The sequence below is a fragment of the Aquarana catesbeiana genome, linkage group LG12, assembly GCF_042186555.1.
Source record: "Aquarana catesbeiana isolate 2022-GZ linkage group LG12, ASM4218655v1, whole genome shotgun sequence".
Lineage (NCBI taxonomy): Eukaryota > Metazoa > Chordata > Amphibia > Anura > Ranidae > Aquarana > Aquarana catesbeiana.
Window position 1 is genome coordinate 224,918,622 of NC_133335.1, and position 24,022 is coordinate 224,942,643.

The window sequence follows — 24,022 nt, forward strand, 5'->3', positions numbered from 1 at the left end:
CCAGGGAAAAAGTCATTGACCTTTTTCTTTTTTCTTTTTTTTTAAACATGGTGGCACCATGCAGTTTCACTCACCCAAAAATGCGCCTTTTTTTTTTTGAAGCGTGGGGGTGCCATCAACACAAGTATGGCATATACCCGTGTACTGCCTATGGGCAGCTGTACACTTCTGTCTTCTGGGTGTAGAAATATACCCACTTGTGCCCATGTGCATGAGGCCTTAGCCAGGCCATCCTTCCTTCCATTCCTTCTTCCCTTCCTTCCTTTCTTCCTTCTTCACTTCCTTTCTCCCTTCCTACCCTTCTTCTTCATTTGCTCCTTCTTTCCATCCTTCTCTCCCTTCCTTGTCCTTCTCTTTCTTTCTTCCTTCCTTATGCCCTTCCTTCATTTAGAGAACTGTGCATTATATCTTCCTCCCTTCCTTCCCTTCTTCATTTCCTCCTTCATTCCTTCTTTCCCTCCCTTCCTTCTTCCCCTCCTGTCCTTTTTTTCCTTCCTTCCTTCCTTCCTTCCTTCCTTCCTTCCTTCCTTCCTTCCTTCCTTCCTTCCTTCCTTCCTTCCAACCTCAAGTAAACTCTGGATATTTTCACAGTTTATTCGCTTAAGCCCTGAAGAAGGGGTGGCCTTTCCCCCAAAATGTGTTGGTTGTGTGCAGTGTTCATAACTAATTCAAATCAATCACCAAGCTCTATGACAATTTATACCAGGAGTCCATCACCCCACACCTAAAAATCTACTGTACATCCTCCTGTACTGATGTAGTTGTTTTTTTTTTATCCTTTATTAGTTTTTATCCTGTATAAAATTGTGTAATCGGTTTTCTGATGTGGTTGTTTGAAGCTGGTTTGCAGTTCACTCTATTCTCTGTAGAGGCCTGGTGCTGTGGTGGGGCAGACTTGCCATCTGCCTGGAACCTCTGCTTCCTGGGGCTCTGGATTCTTCTGCAAGGAGGAGTTAGAATAATTTATTTACAAGCAATATAGGCTGTTAATGAAGATTGATGACACAGAGGAGACCCTTTTATATACGATGCTTATCTTTAATCTAACGTGTGTGTCGATCTATCTATCTATCTATCTATCTATCTATCTATCTATCTATCTATCTATCTATCTATAGATATATATAGATAGAGAGAGAGATATAGATAGATAGAGATATAGATATAGAGATATAGATATAGATATAGATATAGATATATATATATATATATATATATATATATATATATATATATATATATATATATATAAATCGCACAATGACTGCCTCTGGTCCTGTGTCTGTGCAGTGTCCGGGTGTGGGTGGGTGTCTCTGCACAGCAGGAAGATCTCCGCCATTGTTTGCTCAGCAGCTGATGTCCAACAGCTGGATTGGGGCGTCTCCAGTTCACAGAGAGATGCAGATGGGGCCCTTCCTGGGAACTACAAGGAACTCCGGAGCTCCCTGCTGGACTGGCAGCAGGGTGCAAATTAAAGAACAAGAATAGGATTTACTGGTGTTTGTCCCGTAATAAAGGACATGCATTGTGTTTATCAGAGCAGCTGAAAGAAGGACTGTCTGTATTGCCTCGTTCAATTTCAGTACATGCTGGGAATATATCTGTCTCTATTTCACTATAAGAAGTGACTCTAATCATTCCTGGAAAAGGAACGAATTATAGATTTTCCTTTCCTTTCACTTCACTTCTCTTTTCTTCACTTCTCTTTTTTCTTCTCCTCTCCTCTCATCTCTTCCCCTCTGCCTTCTCCCCCCTCCTTTTCCCCTCTCTCCTCTTCTCTCTCCTCTTTTCCCCTCTCCCCTTCTCTCTCCTCTTCTCCCCTCTCCCCTCTCTTCTCTCTTCTCTTCTCCCCTCTCCCCTCTCTCCTCTCCTCTTCTCTCTCTTCTTCTTTTTTCTCTGCTCTCTCCTCTTCTTCTTCTCTCTCCTCTCTTCTCCCCTCCTTTCCCTTTCCCCTCCTTCCCTCCTTCCTTCTCTCCTTCCCTCTCTTTGCTCTCTCCCTTCCTTCTGTCCTTTCTTCTCTTCTTTCATTCTGTCCCTCTTTTCTCTTCTCTTTTTTCTTCTCCTCTCTTCCCTCTCCTCTCCTCACATCTCGTCCCCTCTGCCCTCTCCCCCCTCCTTTTCGCCTCTCTCCTCTTCTCCCCTCTCTTCTCTTCTCTCTCCTCTTCTCCCCTCTCTCCTCTCTTCTCACCTCTCCCCTTCTCTCTTCTCTCTCCCCTCTCCCCTCTCCCCTCTCTTCTCTCTCCTCTTCTCCCCTTCTCCCCTCTCCCCTCTCTCCTCCGCTTCTCCCCTCTCCCCTCTCTCCTCCTTTTCTCCCCTCCCCCCTATCTTCCCTTCTCTCTCCTCTTCTCCCCTCTCCCCTCTCTCCTTTCATCTCCCCTCTCCCCTTCTCCCCTCGCCCCTCTCGCCTCTCTCCTCTCCTCTTTTCTCTCTTCTTCTTCCTCTGCTCTCTCCTCTTCTTCTCTCTCCTCTCTTCTCCCCTCCTTTCCCTTTCCCCTCCTTCCCTCCTTCCTTTTCTCCTTCCCTCTCTTTGCTCTCTCCCTTCCTTCTGTCCTTTCTTCTCTTATTTCTTCCCATCCATTCTTTCCTCCCTTCCTTCCAGTCTTCTTTCTATTCTTTCATTCTGTCCCTCTTTCCTTCCCCCCTTCTTTCCCTTCCCTTCCTCTTTTCCTTCATTCCTTCCTTTCTTCTTCCCCTTCTTTCCTCTCTTCTTCCTTCCATCTTCCTTTTGTCCTTCCTTTCCTTCCTTCCCTTCTTCTCTGTCTCTTCCTTTCTTTTCTTCCCTCCCTCTCAGCCCCTGTAATATCCTCCTAGGGTCGCCTTCACAGTTTTTCGGGAAATGTCGCCCTGCCTGCCCGCCGGCGTCTCTCCTGTGAGCGGGTGACACATGTGTCTTTTGTTTGGTGTTGTGTAGAGGAATGCGGGGAAGTGCTGAGTGTATTTCTGTGGTTTGGGCTCTGAGCTCCATTCATAAACAGGCAGTAAGTGTGATTCAGAGGTTGCGCGAGTTCACATGGCGATTGGAAGGAAAGAACGTTCCCAGCTGTGAAACAAGCTGAACACAACACGCGGCTGACAGCGGCCTCCTTGCCCATTTAAAGGGGCCCTCTAATATCCGAAGACTTTTCCTCAATTGTTCCCACGCTGCCGGAGAGTCTTACGGCCCGCAGATGGCGCCACTCTCTCCACAATCGCTTTTAATGCAACAGCATTGAGTGATGGACGCTTAATATGCGGCGACTTCCATCTGTAAAAATGTTTGATATTCCAGAACAATCTTTATATGGAAGAACTCCGCATAAAGAATAAAACAACACTTTAATTTTAAATTCATTACAGAATCATTAGATGCAGTGTGTATACTGCTAATATACAGTGGGGACGGAAAGTATTCAGCACCCCCTTACATTAATGAGGAAAAAAAATGAACTTAAATGATTTTAGCAAATGGCTGCAATATAACAAAGAGTGAAAAATTTAAGGGGGTCTATCTTTTTATCTTCTTACAAAATACCAGCTCACCTGCATACCTCCCAACTTTTTGAGATGGGAATGAGGGACACCTATCAGTAAAAGTATGCAGACATAGGACACACCCCCTTGCCACGCCCCCTTAAAGGAGAATTGTACAAAAAAACAAGATTGGTTAAACACACAATTCCTTTTTTTTTTTTACCACTACTATTCCTTTATTTTGGCTTTTGGAATTTACAAATGCAGCAGTTTAGAAATCAGATGAAAGGTTTAGCGCTGGAAAACACTTTTTGATAGATAAAAAGTGCATTTTATGTACATCTATATGGATCAGACCAAAATGAGGGACACATGAGGAGGAATGAGGGACAGAGGGACATTGCTCCAAATCAGGGACAGTCCCTCAAAATCAGGGACAGTTGGGAGCTATGCACCAGAAATAACTGAGAGTGGACCGCCAACACTGTTAGCTGAATTAAACTCCACTGCATTCACAGTGCTTTACTTCTAACATGTTTCAGGCTTTGGAGTTGCAGCAGATTAAAGTTGAGGAGAGGATGCAGTAAGTTAGAGAGTCCATGTTTGAAAAAAAAAAAGTGACATTTGCTGGTTTTAGGCTTGTATGAATCAGTAAACTGGCTTAAAAGTCTAACTGCTGGGACCTCCGTGAACATCAGCAAACTCCAACTGAACTGCCTAGATGGGGCAGCAGCCCCTGAAGCTGGGAACTTCTCCAGCAGGACAAAAGAAAGGGCTGCTCCAGACTACTTATGTGCCATCCAGCCACCTACTGGGCACACCTCCCCCAGGGATTGGCTGCAATACCTTAAATATTCAAGCTGCCCATTTGACTATCCCAGCCCTCCATGTTCTTAAAACCTTGTGTGCTAAAAGTGTTTTGATTGGGCTGTTCTCCTCAGTGCACCACAACGTGCATCAACACGCTGCGTCCTGCATGTGAATCGGCCCTAACATTGAGGGACACAGTTTCCTATGCCAAGAGGCTGTCAATCTACATCCCTTTGCTATTTTTAACACTGGCAAACTCCTAGTTCTGAGACTGCGCTGTCAATGACAGCCATTTCCTTTTTTTCGGGTCATTCGTTATGATCAAAATTCGTAAATTTGAAAATTCAGAAATTCGAAAATAAGAAAATTTGAAATAATAACTAACTAATAATAACTAACTATTAAATTATAGGTATTGGAATTTCCTTTCAAATTTGGCTGTTAGTCAACGTAACGAATACGAATTTATCCGAAGTTACGAATTAACGAATGCCGCATCTAAACAAATGGAATGGAATGAATTAATAACAATAGTAATAATAATAAAACGTTTTTATTATTATTATTATTGTTTATTATTATTAATTCGTTACATTACATTTAATTAGATATGGCATTAGTTATTTCAGGTAATTATCCGTTATTTCGGATAAATTCGTATTCATTACGTTCTCTAACAGCCAAATTTGAAAGGTAATTGCAATATCTATAATTTAATAGTTAAGTTATTATTGGTTAGTTATTATTTCAGGTTTTGGAATTTTCAGATTTTCGTTCTAATTTTCGGCTTTTTGTTCTTTTAAATTTTTGCTCATGCTTTTTCGAATTTTGAATTTCCGAATTTTCGTATTTTCGAATATTCAAATTTTTCACATCTACGACCTTTCGAATATTTTGAATTTACGAATATTCTGAAAAATGTGTTAAACGGTTTTTCGTTAATTCGGATATTTCCGAATGAACTAATTTGTCGAAATTCGTTAAAAAAAAATTATTCAGAACGAAACGAATTGCACTTGTCTACCGCAGAGCTTCGCAACCATATTGCGGGTGCATTGCACAGGCTCCTGCATTGTTTATCCCCAGCCCTGTATGGATCTAAGGACCTTCTGTTAAGGGACTGGAGGGAGTAAACAATGAACTACAGGTACAGTGATGTCACCACCATGCTGCCGGCAGGATCTGGGGTGGAAGATGGGGGCTTGTAGTCTTCCCATTGACAGATTGCTATGAATAGAGAATGCTGTTGTGCGGGCAAAGCCGTGCTAAATTGAAATATGAGTAGATGTCTGCAGGTATATGAACCCCGGATTCAGGTAAGTGGGGGAGCGGGGTTGGGCAATGCAGCCATGTTCCATATACACCCAAAATATGTGTAGTACTACCCCCATAGGAACCGCTGATTTTTACTGGTTCTTCCCCAAACTGTGCAGAGGCCACCCATGTGTGCAAACGAAACCCCTGTCTTTAATGTGAACTGTTAGGACAATTCGGTTTGATGCAGGCTGGCTGATGAGTTGAGCTGGGAATTTTTCTTTGTTGTTGTTTAACTCCGATCACTCACTTTGGCTCCATCGAACAGTCTAGGCTAGGAGATGTCTTTTTTTTTTTTTTTTGTGTGGATTTTTTGCTTGTAGGACTTGTAATAGGTGAGGAGTTGGGATTGTATGGGATACTCCTAAAAGGCTGACTTGTAACAGGAGGACACACATCACTAGACAAATCTTCTTTGAACAAAGAGGAAGGCCAGAACTGAGACCCTGTACAAGCCGTCTCGTAGAGAGCTACTGCTGGCACCCCAAAAAGTTAAACAGCACCCAATCACTAGGATCCTGAGCTCAGGTCCATATTTGCAGTGTCCCATGGCAGCTACACTTCTTCTAGCCTCCACCGGGTACTTCTCAATGAATTCTCCTGACCAGATCCTTAGCTGAAACTGCTCAGTTAACTTCAAATGTAATGAAGAATAGCCCCCCCCCCAGCTTTGCTATAGCTGGGACCTCAATGGAACTTTGACAAACTTCAGCCGAACTGCCTCAAGGGGGGCAGCAGCCCCTGAGGCTGGGAACTTCTGCAGCAGGCTAAGAACAGGGCTGACCCCAGGCTATTTATGTTCCTCACCAGCCACCTACTGGGCACACTTTCCCAGGGAATGGCTGCAATACCATAATTATTTAAGTTGCCCATTTGATTCCAGCAGTAGAGGGAAGCAATCAAACCCGCAGCTTGTGAGCTCTAGAGCGGTCCAAAGAAATCAATAGCGGCTCCTATGATTACAGAGGTACCAAAAAGAACTAAATTTACCAATTATCCTAACAGCCCACTTAGGAGGGTGCTATATCTGGGAATAACATGAAACACAGTCCCAAAGGTGGAGTATGCCTTTAGAACAGTTTACCAAATAAAAGCTTTGTAGGTCCTTAAAAAAAAAAAACGATTTAAAAAATATTTTTATAATGAATCGCAATTCATTTTTCAGGAAGGGGAGGGGGGTTGTCAAGTTAACCGATGGTGCTAAATTCAGATAGGACATCTAGGCATCAGTGTCCTCTGGGTCATGAATGGGTGAAGGACCTTACACCATTATTGGACTTGGTGGGTTGATCCTTGGTGAGCAGTGCTGGTCTGATGTTCATTAGTGAAATTTGGGTGAGTTGAGTGGGAATTAGAAAATGTTATTAAATAAATATATGTTCTTTTATTTTGTAAGATTGGCTCTCCTGGGAGGAATTCCTTTCTCTCACCCAGCAGCTTCCTTTCTATATCCCCCCCCCATTCCCTATACAGAATTCAGGAAGAAATTAAACAGGTTCTTCAGCTTTTAATGAATCCTCTAATTCTGCCAAGGTAGAGGGGAAGGAAACGAGTCATTTTCCTGAGAACAATAATTAGCAATTTATTTCATTGGGACGGTTGAGTTAATTAGTACACATTGCTCTTCAGGATCTGAGCGAAGAGACTCTCTGTAATTTCATAGTCTTAATAATTATTATTCCTGGAGAATTATTTAAACATGATTTTTTTTTTCCTCATTTGTCTTGGTGTGTTCGGTAATTGGAGGATGGTCACAGTGAACTTTCTACGCTCTCATTCACAAAGTGGTTTAGGATCTGTGAGGCTTTCCTTTGGCCAATAACATCTGCCAGCTGGTGGTCCTCTAGCTCACCACCAAAGCTGTGTTTCTACTTTGGCAGCACTTTTATCGGCATCATTGCTGAGCTTTATGTTCATCATAACTCTGATGTCACCAAATATAAATTATAATTTCAAACAAATGTTTCCCATAGTCCTTTGAGGTTGTTTGATGTTGTTTCATAAGGATAGTTCTTCTGATCTTGACAACTGCCTGCCCTATGACTTTTCTTGATAGGCTGCCTTAATGCTGTCAGTCTTGACCATTGATTACCGTATTTCACGGCCCCCTCTTTTGCTTTTTTTTTTTGTTTTGTTTTTTGTTAAATTGGCCATCTGCCCTCCATGTCAGGCATGTGGCAAAACCAAGGGTTGGGTAGCCAAAACCACTTGTGGCAGTTCTCTGCAAAGGCAGCACACTCTTTACCCTATGACCTGAGAGGATCCTATGCCTAGCATTGTGAGACACAGGGTCTACGCAACCATGCAACACTTCACTGGAACCATAAGGTTCTTTTCATCTGTAGAACAGACATTCTCATCTAGGGTTCTGTGGACCCTAGGTTTCCTCCAAAGGTTGATAGGGGTTCCTTAAGCTGTGGCTGATTGACCTCCTATTTGGTGGTGCCTGCATAGTTTTTTGGACCAGTGCAATTTGGCAGGGCCAGTAGCAAGACGCCAACTATCTTTTTTAGCTGTCTGTAAGGGTAGCATTCTGGCCACCACTGTATAGGGTTGCATTCTTCCCATTGACCCCCAGTGTAAGGAGCATTCTTCCCACAAACCTCTGATGAATTGGTTTAAGCAAAGGTTCATTAAAGGTAACGCCTAATTATTTTAGGTGTTCTTAAAGAAGTTTCAGAAAGGCTGCTCTAGTACAGGGGTCTCCAAGCTTTAAACAAAGGGCCAGTTTACTTCAAACTTTAGTGGGGCCAGACTGTTACCAGTGGGAGATATAAATGTCCTGCCATCAGTGGAAGTAAACAATGCCATGATTGGTTTTGGGGGAATATTAGTGCCCCATCATTGGCATCAGTGGAAGGAACAGTGCCCTATCATTGGTGTCAGTGGGAGGCACAGTGCCCCATTATTGGTGTCAGTGGGTGGCACAGTGCCCCATCATTGGTGTCAGTATGTGGCCCTGAAAGCTCACAGTATTATAAGGGTGGTCTAAGCTCTGAAGACTCTGAAGTGTGCTGATTCTCAATGTATGACCCACTGCCTTAACACTGATCTTCCAGTACCAACTAGGAGCTGCCACCTCTGGTCAGGTAACACTCAGGAAGAGAGTTAAGTTGGGTCTGGACATATCCCAGGGCCCAGGAAACCAATGTGTCTGAAATAGGTTAAAGCTTAATGCGGAGTTCCACCCACAAAATTAACTGTATATTAATTAACTGGAAAAAAACATTTGAAAATATATATTTATTTTTTTACATACTTGTTCATGTTTGTTGCTATGGAGTCTCTTGTAATCTGCTCCCTTCCTCTCCACGGCGCCTGACGTCACTTCCCTCGGCGCCTGTGTTCGCTAGTGCTCCTGGGAGATATGTGTCATCATTTCCCAGGAATCACTAGGCAGCGCCAAGGGCTAGAATCCCGGTATTTGATAGGCTTATCATGGTTGCCATCACAACGGGGCGGGCACTTCTGCTGCTGCTGCCCGTTGTGATGGCAACCTGAGAAGTTTCCTGCGCTGCTAAATGAGCTTACTGCTCGTGCGCGAGAACGGGCGGTGCATGCTGGTTATTCAGCAGCACCGAAACCCGGAAGTATATGCTTGTGGGCTTCATATGCTCACAAGCAAGGTGGAACAGCGAAAGACAGGGAAATATGAGGTTAGTTTTAAAAAAATAATAACAAATATGGCGGCGCTATTAGTAAGAATAGTGATTGCAGCATTGCATTAAGATCATCTTAACAGATGCCTTTAGAATTTTTTTTTTAATATGTCGGTGGAACTCTGCTTTAAAGCTGGTATTTGACCAGTTGGTATTAAAAATGAAAAAAACAACTGATCATCTTATGTGGAAATAACTTGTACAGTTCTACAGCTCAAAACAACTATCCAAAACATGGAATGGAAGTACGGTAACTAGCTTCACCAATGGGGTTCTTTAAAGGCTCTGTACCCAAGGCACCAATATTGTTGGTGCCTCAGGTATGGAGCCTTTAAAGTCCCCCATTGGTGGAACTAGTTGTTCCCTTCTATGTTTTTTTGACCAGTTGACATCTCCTTGAGGGTACATCAAATATTTTCTGAAGACATACTTTAGTCCAAAGGAGTTAAACCATATACTGCGATAGTGTTCTTCGTCATAATCCTCCTCCAATAAACATTGATTTTATGCTGCAACCGTTGAATACATAAATCTCCGAATTGCATCTCGCAGGAGGAAATGAGTAATTGTTTCCAACTGCGTTTTGCACCTGTGAAGGAATGTTGGAAGTGATTAAACTTGTGCTCGTTAGCCGGTGCTGATTAGCTTCAGCTGATTAAAACCTGCGATTGGCTCCTACTTTATTTTTGCACGTTTCATCTTATCAGACTTTGCGGCACAGTCTAGAACAAAGTCAATTATCTGTCCGCAGTCCTCTGTAATGACAACCTCGTTTTTGAATGAAATCCACTTTGTTGTGGAATTAGGGCCAATAACTCAGAGTAAAAGTGAAACTATTTCTTCTTCTTTAACCTCCATTCTTTGAAACTCAACGTAATGAACGCCATCTTGACATTTCGTTGCTGTACACTAATTTATTTTGATGTAAAGTCCTCCAGCATGGTTTGCCTGGTTGGGCAATTACATTGAGTATCTGTCAGGCCTTATGAACTTGAACGACACAGAGTGAAGATTTAAACTCACTTTGCAAGAATTTTATGCTTCCTTAAGAACTGCAATCAGCGCTGAATGTCCAGTGTTGAAACATTTGTCTCAATACCAGCGAGGAATTCTTGAAACTGAATGATGTTTACCCCGATAGTCCATGATTTATTTTTTTTTTTAGTTTAGATCAGGGGTCTCCAAACTCTCTAAGCAAAGGTCCAGTTCACTGTCCTTCAGGCTTTGGGCAGGCCGGACTGTGGTCAGTTGGAGGAATAGTGTCCCATTGATGCTGTCAGTGATGGTGTCCCATCATTGGTGTCTGCTGGAAGAATAGTGCACCGAGGGCCGGATGAAGACAAACAAAGGGCCACACCTGGACCCCGGGCAGCAATTTGGAGACCACTGGTTTAGATTGACGGTCCACAAACACATTCATGGCTAAGAAGAGAAAAATTTAAAAAGTTCACAAACCTAAAAATATGCACAAGAGCCGCCAATATGGTCCACAGATTTGTAGATGTAAATTTCACACTTCTATAACATTATTGAGCCATCTCTTGTTACAAATTGACGTCCATTTGAGGCTCATAACAGTCTTGTACTGGGTTTCACCATTGCATACCGCAGTCATTATTGTGTGGTGTTGAGGAATTGTGAACATGGCTTCAGTTGGGTTATAGACCTGGCAGTGACTGTGATCCCTTTAGCTCCTCTGGCACCATTTCCAACCAGGATACCCCGGAACCCCTTACCCTGCATGGGTGAGAACCTCAGAGTACTGAACCATGTTTTCAAACTGTCCCCTGACCACAACACAAATATTGGGGAAATACACTTATCATTAAGGACATTTTCAAGTGTCCTGCACACCTCCTAATAGGCACCAAAATTCTGAGAGAAGTTCTGCCATCTTGGTACAGGAAAGTAGAAGTCTCTCCCATTAAGTTACTTGCATGTGAATTGCTATTGGGGTTGGGCTCCAGATGTGTGAGCCACAAGATTGCAGACTTGTAAAAACATTAAGGACCTAGCTGGGTAGGAGAGTATGGAACAAGTATTTTAGAAAGAACAGTGACTGCAGGCCATGGGAGGTCTGGGCTGGGGGCAGGTGGCCATTTGCTAGTCCGGGTCAGTACTTAGAAGGTATGTTGGGCTTGAGGCCATCAGTGGAGATGCTTTAGCATTCAGACACTGATCAGAGTGAGACCCTCAGTCAAAGACACATGCTACCAACTCCTTGTTCAGACCTCCAATCACAGCATCTGGCAGAGAAATAACTGTATAGGGGATCAAATTCCTTTGTGGGCTTTTGTGACCAGATTCCAAGAGCTGCCATGGGCTGATGTCAGAAGATCATCGTAAACCATGTCCTTTAGGAACAGCCAACTTTTCACCAAGACTGTCAGTAAATGGGGCTCCATGGTGCACTTTGCATACTCTTTCTCTTGATCCCATAGAAATCTGTTCTACCATGAAGGGTTCGTTGGTTGTATTTTCACCCTCTTCCCATGCCAAATAATTTTGAAAGCCTTGAGGTGTACGTTTATATTGAGGAACTTGGCATTCCTGAGAGCCCTCTAAGCCCAGGCTCTGTGTATTGAGCTGAAAAGCTCAGAACGATCAATCACTTAGAAGTGTTCATTTCACTTTGTGCTGCAACAAGTCAAAATTTAATTGGGGCCAACAGCATTTAGGCCTCAGCAAACCCTGCAGGTCCTTCGCCTACTATATCCCCCCTCTGGTGTCCCCCTGCTGGGAGATGCGGGACCTGTACTTTCCATTCCCGAAGCTTCACATAGCTGTTTTTTGAATGTTATCGGAAAACAAAATAAATATTTGCTGTGGAGTACTTAGAAAATAAAAGCATGCACACGGTGTAAATAAGCAGCGGTATGCCCTGGCCACATTCCGGATGGCGGTGAACAGCCAGGCGTTTCATCTTGAAGCAAACATTTGGCTTTTACAGTCTTATGTGTTAAATAAAAGCAAACATCAGTGTGAATCCAGCGCTAATAAAACCCATTTATCACTTTCATGCTTCAAGGAACCTGGGCTGGGAAAGTGGGGGTTTGGGGGTCGGGGCACATACGGGATTAATAAATTCTCAAACGTGCGTTAGGCAGTGACAGTAGCCGTATATACTAATCGACTCCCAAATGCCTCAAGAGTCATTGTTTTGGAGACTAGAATCTTTTTTTTTTTTTTTTTTGCTCTGTTATCACATTTCAGCACAAAGGATCCATAAGCGGCAGATCAACAAGCTTATCTAATTTTTTGACCGCCTTTGTGTGAAAGGCAGAGTCGCATCAAAACAACATTATTAATTTATGTCTAAACAGGATATGAAGGCGGCGTGTCAGTGCTTTGTTTATATTGATGGAAGGATTGCTATGAAAAAAACAAAGAGAGAGTGCTCCAAGAAAGAATGAAGCTCTTTCCAGTTCCTCTGTTTATCAGTTCCTGATTTATAGTCCTCAGCTCTCTAACTTACTCAAGAGAGCTGAAGGCTGTGCAAAGTCTGTGTGAACGCTATGTGAAGGTTGTGTGAAGGATCTGTAAGGTCTATGTGAGGTCACGTGGGCTGTGTGTAGGTTGTCTGAGGGCTATGTGAAGGTTGTGTGAGGGATCTGTAAGGTCTATGTGAGGTCATGAGGGCTGTGCAAGGTCTGTGTGAAGGTTGTGTGAGGCCTGGATGAGGGCTATGTGAAGGTCGTATAAGGGTTATAAGAAGGATCCCTAAGGTCTGTGTGAGGTCTGTGTGAGGTCTGTATGAAGGTTGTGTGAGGTCTGTAAGAAGGTTGTGTGAGGTCGTGACAGCTGTATGAAGGTTGTGTGAGGTCTGCATAAGGGCTGTGTGAGCTCTGTAAGAAGGTTGTGTGAGGTTATGAGGGCTGTGTAAGGTCTGTATGAGGGCTGTATGAAGGTTGTGTGAGGTCTGCATGAGGACTGTAAGAAGGTTGTGTGAGGTCATGAGGGCTGTGTAAGGTCTGTGTGAGGGCGGTATGAAGGTTGTGTCAGGTCATGAGGACTGTGTGAGCTCTGTAAGAAGGTTGTGTGAAGTCTGTGTGGATAGGTGCAATGGCTGTGTGAAGGCTATGTGAGCACTGTGTAAGGGCTATGTGAGGTCTATGTGAAGGCTCTACGAGGGCTATGTGAGGTCAGGGCTATGCTCTTATTTGAGATAGGGCCAATGGAAGTGGGACACCTGGGGAGGGAAAGGGAAAGACCAAGAGAAAGTAAAGCAGAACAAGTGGGGAGGAAATGACAACTGGGGTAAGATAAAAGGAAACCTAGGGAGGGCACCTGAAAAAAGAAACCTTGATACCTGGGGAGGGAAGGGGAGTACTTTTAGAGTGAAGGGGAACCCTCGTGGGAGAGAGAGACTCCTTTGGAGGGTAGAATGATACCCAGAGAGAAGAAGGATGCATGGAGAGAAAAGAAGGACATTAGGGAGGGAAGAGGGATACCTGAGGAAGGAAGAGGGGTATTAGGAGAGGGATGAGGGACACCTGGAGAGGGAAGAGGATTACTTGGGGAGGAAAGAAGGATACCTGGACATGGAAGAACGATATTTGGATAGGGAAAAGGGATACTTAGAGAGAGAAGGAAGATACATGAAGAGGGAAGGAGGACACTACAGAGGTAAGAAGGATACCTGAGGAAAGAAGGGGAATACTTGGAGAGGGAAGAGTGATAGCTGAGCAAGGAAGAAGAATACTTGGATAGGTAACGGGGACATTGAAGGAAAAAGGGATACTTGAGGAGGATACCTGAGGAAGGAAGGGGGGTATTTCAAGAGGGATGAGGGATACCTGGACATGGAAGAAGGCTGCTTGGATAGGGAAGAGGAATACTTAGAGATAGAAGAATACATGAAGGGGAAAGGACGCTGGAGAGGTAAGACGGATACCTGAGGAAAAAAGGGGGATACTTGGAGTGGAAAGAGGGATACCTGGGTGAGGAAGAATACTTGGATAGGTAAGGGGGACATTGAGGGAGAAAGAGGGATACATGGAGAGGAAAGAATGACACTGGGGAGGGAAGAGGGCAGTGGAGCTTGGCCAGATTTGGAGCTAGGAATGTGCTATCTGGTCATCCTGAATCTGTCTTGAGATTGATGTGATCAGACGTTGAACCTTGTTCTGTCCTTTCAGCTGAATGCTCCTGGAAATCCATAATATGCCTTCTGCGTCTGCAGAGGTTATGTTTGATGAGCGCTCAGTGTTTGTGAATAAAGATTCTGGCGCCCCACCTGCTGTGCATTGTGGAATCGATTTCCAATCAGTCAGATGAGCCTTTTTTTCACCTGAGGGTTGAAAATAGTGAGAATGATGCAGCCTTCAGATGTAAAAAACTGGGATCAGGTCACATAGAGCAGTGGTTCTCAACCCTGTCCTCAAGTAACTCCAACAGGCCATGTTTTGGGAATTTCTCTTAGATAAAATAGCTGTCCAAAACACCAAACCATTGACTCTGATTTAAAGCACCTGTGCAAGATAAAGGAAAACCTGCAAACATGACCTGTTGTGGGTACTTGAGGACAGGGTTGAGAACCACTGACATAGAGAACCTGTCTCTCCTGTCTGGATCAATAATGAAAAATGTATTAGCAAAAGTAAAAAGGAGCAACCAGGTGTAAACAGGATTTCATTTTCTGCATAATTGATAGCAGATTCCTGCGGTTGGGATTGATTGACTGGTAAATTATACTTCAGTTGATAATTGTGGCACTTTGCAGTTAGTCAATTGCTACTGATGTCATTGGTGAGCTTAATGTTGGCAATCTGTGATTGATCTTGATTGATCTTGAGTTGCAAAGTGCAGATAGAGGATAATGAGCTTCAAAGATCACCATAAAATTTGTAGTGATATATTATGTATGACTGCAGGATGTGTCCAGACAATTTAGGAATTAAGAATTAAGTGTTGATTTGCTGTGTGAAAAATGTCTAATTGAATCTTTTTTTTTTTTTAAAGAAACAACATGGGAGAGACCAAACAGCTCACCTGTCAGCCTGAAGAGCCCATTAGTGAAAAAGACGTCACTTCCTGCAGGTGAGGCACTCCTCGAATCTTCCATCCTTCACAACTCTCTGGTTGGCCTCTGTGAACTTTTCACCCTCCCTGACTCTCTGATGGAACTTTATGAACCTTCCACCATCCCCAACTCTTCGGTGGGACACAGCAAACCTTCCACCCTCCCCAACTCTTCGGTGGGACTCAGCAAGCTCTTCGGTGGGACACAGCAAACCTTCCACCCTCCCCAACTCTTCGGTGGGACTCTGCAAACATTCCACTCTCCCCAAATCTTTGGTGGGACTCAGCAAACCTTTCACCCGCCCCAATTCTGAGGTGGGACTCAGCAAACCTTTCACCCACCCAGACTCTGTTTGGAATCTGCGGACCTTCCCTAACTCTTCGGTGGGACTCGGCAAACCTCCCATCCACTCTGATTCTCAGTTGGGAATCTGCGAACCTTTCACCCTCCCTGACTCTTAAGCCATCCATACATGGGTCGAATTCTGAAAGAATTTTCTTTCAAAAATCATACTTAAGAATTTTCGTTCGAATTTCGCACCATTAGTGGGCTGCAGCAACGGCTGAGTTTTGTGTGACCATCGAATGTGAGTGATCAGGCATGATGAAAATCATTTGAAAAATTAACATTTTTCTAATCAATGATGGCAGAATTGAGCAAGAAATATAATTGAAAAAGAAATGCACAAGAAAAGAATATTCCCGGAAAAGGAGAAGAATCCCGGTCACAAAAATTCTTTTCTGTTGCAACATGTGGTGAAATTGAAGCTCGGTTGGTCAAATTTCTAATTCAATGGGTGGCACCATCAGATCACAAAATGCACAAATTTTCTGATTTTCAAAAAAAATAAAGATATCTTTGGAATTCTGCTCATGTATGGCCCGCATTAGGTTGGATTCCGCAAACCTTCCACTCTCCTTGACTCTTAGGTGTAACTCCACAAACCTTCAACCTTCCCTGACTCTGAGGTGGGAATGTGCAATCTCTCCACCCTCCCTGGCTTTCCAGTGGGAATCCACAAACCTTCCACCCTCCTCAACTCTCAGATGGGAATTTGCTAACCCTTCACCCTCCCTGACTCTCAAGTGGAACTCCATGAACCTTACATCCTCCCTGCATCTTGGGCAGGATTCCGCAAACTTTCCACTGTCTCTGACTCTCCTGTGCTAATCTTCCACACTCCCTGATTCACAAGCGAGACTCCATAGACTTTCCACCCTCCCCAACTCTCTGGTGGGACCCTGCGAACCTTCCGCCTTCTCTAACTCCCAGGTGGGACTCTGCAAACTTTCCACCCTCCTTAGCCCCCAGGTGGGACTCCATCAACTGATTTCCTAGACTAGGTGTTCCTCAATCTTTTTTCAATCATGGCATCCTTTGTAAGTATGTTATCTTGAGGCACCCTATTCTAAAATGGGATTGCCCCTTCACATCAGAGTCCCCCTGTCCCTAATCTACTCTCAGGTGGGAATTTGTGAACCTTACACCATCCCCAGTTTTAACGTTGGACTCTGCAAACCTTCCATTCACTGCAAGTCTCAGATGGGACTCCTCAATCTTTTCATTCCCCTTGACTCCTTGGTGGGACTCTGCAATCCTTCCATCCTCCTGAACCCTCAAGTGGAAACCCCTCTGGAAGGTTTTGGGGTGGCATACCAAGGACCCCCAAATGTGGTGGTGCTCGAAGCAGGATGTGTTCCAAACTAGAGAATTAACACAGCAGGCAAGAAGATAGTATTTTCAGGAGTAGGTCACCAATGGCAGCCTGCTTATTTCTCTGGTGACAGGTTTCCTTTAAACCAGTGATATCTGCGCAGACAGAAAGCAATATGAACGTATCTCCCCCTCCTGTTGGCGATATATCATATACCGTCTGTTAGATCTCAGCCTGCGCACAGATTATCATCACGGCGATAATATCATCTATACACCGTGCAGCTTTTCTACGTTTCGCCCCTGAGGCGAGAGCCTGTTCCCTCCTATTCCCTTCTCTGAAGCAGGACGGCGAGCCACAGCTGATATCATCGAATTCAAAGCGGAACGGTGACTCCATAAACACACATAACGCCCTCCCCTTCCTATTTGTGTACAATGTCTATTTTATTCCACTCAATTTCTCTTCCATTGCGTTCCAGCGTCTTCCACTGCAGCGCCTGGAAGACACGGAGCCAGTTGCCACGGCAACAGAGCCGCACTGAACGTGCTTTAAAAGCCCTTCGAAAACTGATGACTTATTTTTTAAATTTCACTTGGTAAACGAATGAGAGATAATCCGCGCTGAAAAGAAAAATTTGGTGTTTTTTGCAGGGGAATCTGGAAATAAATAATTGTGGCGCGGGCGGTAGGAGAAACAGCGAGTCGTCGCTGGGTGAAGGATGCCCTGCCGTCGTGTTTGGGGTTTCAGAGCCGGGGAAAGGAAATCGAATCGATGCAGCATGAAGAGGCGCTGTCATGTGGTTTATTTATACCACCGCGCGTCTCCTGCTGCGCAGCGTATAATGGGATCACCTCCTGTAATCCCGTTACGCTGTGGAATTCGCAGAAGAAGCAAGGAGCTTCTTTTGGATTCTTACAGTGAAAAAATGGCGGAAGTGTGGACACTTACCGACTGACTCCACCATGCCTTGAATGGCACTAATTGCTCGCAGTGTCATCTTGCATTTCAGTCCAGGAATCATTCACTGACCGGAGTCAGGGTAGAGAAGAACGTGATCACGTGTCTCGAATATAGAACATTTCTTTACTGCACTAAATCTATACACTAAAGCAATAATAAGCAACAAAAACTAAAAATCTCAAAAAAGTGTGTACAAATCAGCAAGTTTAAACAGGCTACCCAATCAGTATTGATCATATGGCGGATTAGATCCACTTTTTATCATCCTAATTTTATTTTTTCTTGTTGCTCATAAATATACAGTACATTATATTGTCAAAAATATTGTGACACCTGCCTTTACACGCACATAAACTTTAATAGCATCCCAGTCTTATGCCCCGTACACACGGTCGGACTTTGTTCGGACATTCCGACAACAAAATCCTAGGATTTTTTCAGACGGATGTTGGCTCAAACTTGTCTTGCATACACACGGTCACACAAAGTTGTCGGAAAATCCGATCGTTCTAAACGCGGTGACGTAAAACACGTACGTCGGGACAATAAACGGGGCAGTGGCCAATAGCTTTCATCTCTTTATTTATTCTGAGCATGCGTAGCACTTTGTCCGTCGGATTTGTGTACACACGATCGGAATTTCCGACAACGGATTTTGTTGTCGGAAAATTTTATATCCTGCTCTCAAACTTTGTGTGTCGGAAAATCCGATGGAAAATGTGTGATGGAGCCTACACACGGTCGGAATTTCCGACAACAAGGTCCTATCACACATTTTCCGTCGGAAAATCCGACCGTGTGTATGGGGCATAAGTCCGTAAGGTTCAATATTGAGTTGACCCTTTGCAGCTTTAATGGCTTCAACTCTGCAGGCCAGTCAAGTTTCTCCACCTCAAACTTGCTCATCCATGTCTTTATGGACCTTGCTTTGTGCACTGGTGTGCAGTCATGTTCGAAACGGAAGGGGCCATCCCCAACTGTTCCCACAAATTTGGGAGTATGAAATTGTCCAAAATGTCTTGGTATGCTGACGCCATAAGAGTTCCCTTCACTGAAACTAAGGGGCCAAACCCAACCCCTGAAAAAGAACCCCACACCATAATCCCCCCTCCACCAAATGATTTGGACCAGTGCACAAAGCAAGGTCCATAAAGACATGAATGAGCGAGTTTGGGGTGGAGGAACTTGACTGGCCTGCACAGAGTCCTAACCTCAACCCAATAGAACACCTTTGGGATGAATTAGAGCAGAGGCTGAGAGCCAGGCCTTCTCGTCCAACATCAGTGCCTGACCTCACAAATGTGCTTCTGGAAGAATGGTCAAACATTCCCATAGACACACTCCTAAACCTTGTGGACGGCCTTCCCAGAAGAGTTGAAGCTGTTATAGCTGCAAAGGGTGGGCCAACTCAATATTGAACCCTACGGACTAAGACTGGGATGCCATTAAAGTTCATGTGCATGTAAAGGCAGGCGTCCCAATACTTTTGACAATACATTATAGTGTAGGTAACTGATGACATGAATAAGGCGTGATTGTGAAGAGTGAGATATTTTTCTTTGGGAAGATAAAATTTTGAAAAGTCCAGTAAAGAGACCCTGTCAATTCTTTGTTTGGCCACGTGTTTGCTAAGCGTGAACGTGTTTTTATAAAAAAAATCCCCCCCCCCCAAAAGATTTTTAGTAGGTTTACGATTTTGGGTTGGGCCGCATTCATAGCCATCTTGGGTTGTGGGTTGGACACCCCTGGTCTAGACCTTCTAATGGAATCCCAGATCTATTAAACAGGGTTTATTACAATATGTATGAGTTTTCCCAAACAAAAACCACATTCACCATGTAAATTTGGTTCATGCAAGAAGAATTTTCCATACTGCTTCTTCGAATTTTCTCATCACTACACTACAAAAAATAAACATTGATTTGACCCCACTAACCACTGGATGGAATGAACATTGCGGGAAAAAAAACTTTGGAATTAAATTCTACTGATGTATGGCCACCTTTATTTTGGAACTCAGATATTACCTCTTGTTGGATTAGAGGTCAGGACAGTGGTAAGGATTGGGAAAGGGGGTCAAGATCAGGTTTGGGGTTTGGCTTACACGAGGGTCAGGGGTTACATTGATGGTTCAAAGGTAAGGATGGAGGCTGGGTAAGGATGAAACTCAGGCTAAATATTGATGTTGAATGCTCACTTTTATGAGTTGGGTTGGGGGCTATGCTGGCCATACATCAGCTTGTTTAGCCAGTTTCAACCAGGTTTTCATTGCAAAAAAAAAAAAATGAAGAAACCTACAAATCAGTTAGAATTTTATTTGTTCAAGAAAAACTTTCCATCTTACTCCTATGAATTTTCCCATCACAATGGTCAAAAATGAATGTTGATTTGAACCCACTAAAGCCGGCCATAGACAGGTTGCAGGAAAGAAAATGGCTTGGTTCCCCCATCAACAGTCAGTGTTGGTGGTGGAATCCCTCTCACTGAGCCATTGTGTTCTCCCTGGGGGGGGGGCAGCCTTCCCCACCAGGAGAACATAGTGATTATTGCTAATCACATGTAAAATTGGATAGGCTGGTTGTACCCAAGTTGATCAAGCGATCAGCTTGGGTACATTCAACCTGCCCATAAATGGTTTGAATCTCAGCCAATCCCTGCTGAACCGGCCGAGATTTGAACCGTCTATTGCCGGCTTACCCATTGGATAATCAAATTAACATTCCAAAAACAAACTTTTTTGAATGAAATTCTACTGGTGTAAAACCAGCTTAATTGTGGATCTCAAATTATGTCTCTTATCAGGTTAGGGGTTAGGACAGCATTAATAACTGGCAAAGGAACTCAGGATCAGGTTTTGTGTGAGGCTTACATCAGGGTCAAGGGTTACATTGAGGGTTTGAAGGAGAGGATGGAGGCTGGGTAAGGGGTGGAAGTTAGGCTAAGTATTGACATTTAATACTAAATTTTAAGAGTCGGGTTTAAGGCTATGCTGGCCACACATCGCCAGTTTTGGCCAATTTCAACCAGCTTCCCATTGAACCTACAGATCACTTTGAATTTAGTCCCTTCGATAAATATTTTCCATCCTCTTCTTTCAAGCTTTCTTGTCACTCTGCTTGAAAATAAAGTTTGCTTTGTCCCCACTAACCGTTGGATAATCAAACAAACATTCTGAAAATGAAAATTCTTGAATTAAATTTTTATGGTCAGCCTAATTTTGGATCTCAGATTAAGGCTCTTGTCAGGTTAGAGGTCAGGATAGCAGTAAGGTCTGGAAAAGGAGAGGTTAGGCCTACATTAGGCCTACATTAGGGTCAATGGTTACATTGAGGGCTTGAAGGATAAGATGGAGGCTGTGTAAGGGGTGACACTCAGAGCTAGGCTAAGTATTGATGTTAAATGCTTAATTTTAGGAGTTGGGTTTAAGGTTATGGTGGCCACACATCTCCAATTATGGCCAATTTCAACTTTCAATGAACCTACAGATCAGTTTGAATTCAGTCTCTTTGAGAAATATTTTCTTCCACTATATTTGAACATAGATGTTGTTTTGTCCCCACTAACCATTGGACAGTCAAACAAATATTCTAAAAATGAAAATTCTTGAATGGAATGCTACTGGTGTACAGCCAGCCTAATTTTGGATCTCAGAATACTTGTTGGGTTAGAGGTCAGGATAGCAGTAAGGACTGGGAAAGGGGCACCATTGCAAAAGCAAGTGAGGATGAGGAAACCTACAGATCAGTTAGAATTTAGTTTGTGCGAGAAAAACTTTCCATTGTGCGCCTTTTGAATTTTCCCATCACAATGGTTGAAAATGAACATTGATTTGAACCCACTAACCATTGGATCATCGAATTGCCATTCCGAAAACATACGTTTTTGAATAAAATTCTACTGGCGTAAGACCAGCTTAATTGTGGAACTCCGATTATGGCTTTTATCAGATTAGAGGTCAGGACAGCAGCAAGGACTGGGAAAGGAGTTCGGGATCAGGTTTGGGCTTAGGCCTACATCAGGGTCAAGAGTTACATTGAAAATTTGAAGGATAGGATGGAGGTTGTGTAAGGGGTGGCAGTTTGGCTAAATATTGACGTTAAATTTCCAATTTTAGGAGTTGGGTTTAAGGCTATGCTGGACAAACATCTCGAGTTTTGCCCAATTTCAACCAGCTTTCCAATGAACCTACAGTTTGAATTCAGTCCCTTTGAGAAATATTTCCTTTTACACTGCTTGAAAATAAATGTTGTTTTGTCCCCACTAACCATTAGAGAATCAAACAAGCATTCTGACAATGGAAATTCTTGAATGAAATTTTACTGGTGTATGGCCAGCTTAATTTTAGATTTCAGATTATGGCTCTTGCCGAGTTAGATAGCAGTACCGACTAGGAAGGTGTCTTAGAATTAGGTTTGGGGTTAGGCTTACCATCTGGGTCCAGGGTTACATTGAGCGTTAAGGGGATAAGACGGAGGCTAGGTAAGGGGTGACACATACCGTATGTACTATTGTAAGTCCTGTATACCACATGTACTATTGTCAGTCCATTATACTGTATGCAGTGTTGTCAGTCCTGTATACTATTTGTGCTATTATCAAACTGAACCCACCAGACTCCACTTGTAACTTAAACAACACTTGGATGGACTGCCCTTGTAAGAAGGGACTTGATTGCTCCCACAGGGTCTCGACTGGTTTCTTACATGACTTTTTGTTTTTTGTGTTTTTTTTGCCATTGCAGTTAATGGATTCCACTCGTCGGGTTCCCCTTTACATCATCCAGACTCGGTGCACATCAGCGTCCGGAAACCCAGCGGGGAACCGCAGGTGAGTGTTGGCTCTTATGTCATCTTAGATGACAAATGTGGAAAATCCCTGTGAATTAGAACTGTGCCACATTCTGTGTATAATGTTTTTGTGGCCTCACCCCACCCCTTGCAAAGTACTCCTATCCCAATGTTGAGGGACAAGGACCTTTTCCAGATCTCCATGAGCCACCAAATGATGTTAATTGTAGGGGGGGGGGGGGGGGGACATATGGTGGGATCTAGGAGTCCCCTTTATGGGAGGAGATGAGAAGTTTTACTCACCCAGAGGAAAGAGTACAGGGGTACATTAGTACCCTATATCCACTCCCACAAAGAGTTAAAAGTACAATACAACCATCAACTCAATCAACAAAGACATATCGCCCATCAATCTGTAAATTATATACTCCCAACACAAAAATACAGATTGCCTGCCGCCATATTGGTTTTCTGACATTTGCCCTGGTGACTAGGATCAGGGTTATAATTTAGCTAAATGATGAGGGGGGAAGGAGTTCAGGAGAGGAGAGTTATAGAGGAAGGAGCAGAGTCCTCTAGCAGTGAAGAGTATTTCAGGAGAGGAGAGTTAAAGAGGAAGGAGCAGAGTCCTCCAGCAGTGCAGAGTATTTCAGGAGAGGAGAGTTGGGTAGAGGAAGGAGCAGAGTCCTCTAGCAGAGCAGAGTATTTCAGGAGAGGAGAGTTATAGAGCAAGGAGCAGAGTCCTCCCGCAGAGCAGAGTATTTCATGAGAGGAGAGTTATAAAGGAAGGAGCAGAGTCCTCCCGCAGAGCAGAGTATTTCAGGAGAGGAGAGTTATAGAGGAAGGAGCAGAGTCCCCAAGCAGTGCAGAGTATTTCAGGAGAGGGGAGTTGGGTAGAGGAAGGAGAAGAGTCCTCCCACAGAGCAGAGTATTTCAGGAGAGGAGAGTTAAAGAAGAAGGAGCAGAGTCCTCCAGCAGTGCAGAGTATTTCAGGAGAGGAGATTTGGGTAGAGGAAGGAGCAGAGTCCTCCCACAGAGCAGAGTATTTTAGGAGAGGAGAGTTATAGAGGAAGGAACAGAGTCCTCTAGCAGTGCAGAGTATTTCAGGAGAGGAGAGTTGGGTAGAGGAAGGAGCAGAGTCCTCCCACAGAGCAGAGTATTTCAGGAGAGGAGAGTTAAAGAGGAAGGAGCAGAGTCTTCCAGCAGAGCAGAGTATTTCAGGAGAGGAGTCATTGTTTCTCTTCTCCATACCTCATTAGATCTTGATCTGCTGATAATTCTGAGTGATATACAGTAAATATAGGAATGGAATCGTGTGAATTTTTGTAATTATGTCACAATTGTTTTTTTTTTTTGTTTTGTT

At 43.6% G+C, this 24,022-nt stretch overlaps 1 protein-coding gene across 3 annotated transcripts in view; it reads left to right on the forward strand.

The window, feature by feature from the left end:
• Nucleotides 1-24,022, forward strand: part of GAS7 (growth arrest specific 7) — a 156,173-nt gene that overhangs the window by 54,117 nt on the left and 78,034 nt on the right. For all 3 annotated transcript variants that reach the window (XM_073606787.1, XM_073606786.1, XM_073606785.1), the window contains exons 3-4: nt 15,195-15,272; nt 22,614-22,699. In XM_073606787.1, the coding sequence (XP_073462888.1) occupies nt 15,195-15,272; nt 22,614-22,699 (164 nt within the window). The remainder of the gene's footprint in view (nt 1-15,194; nt 15,273-22,613; nt 22,700-24,022) is intronic.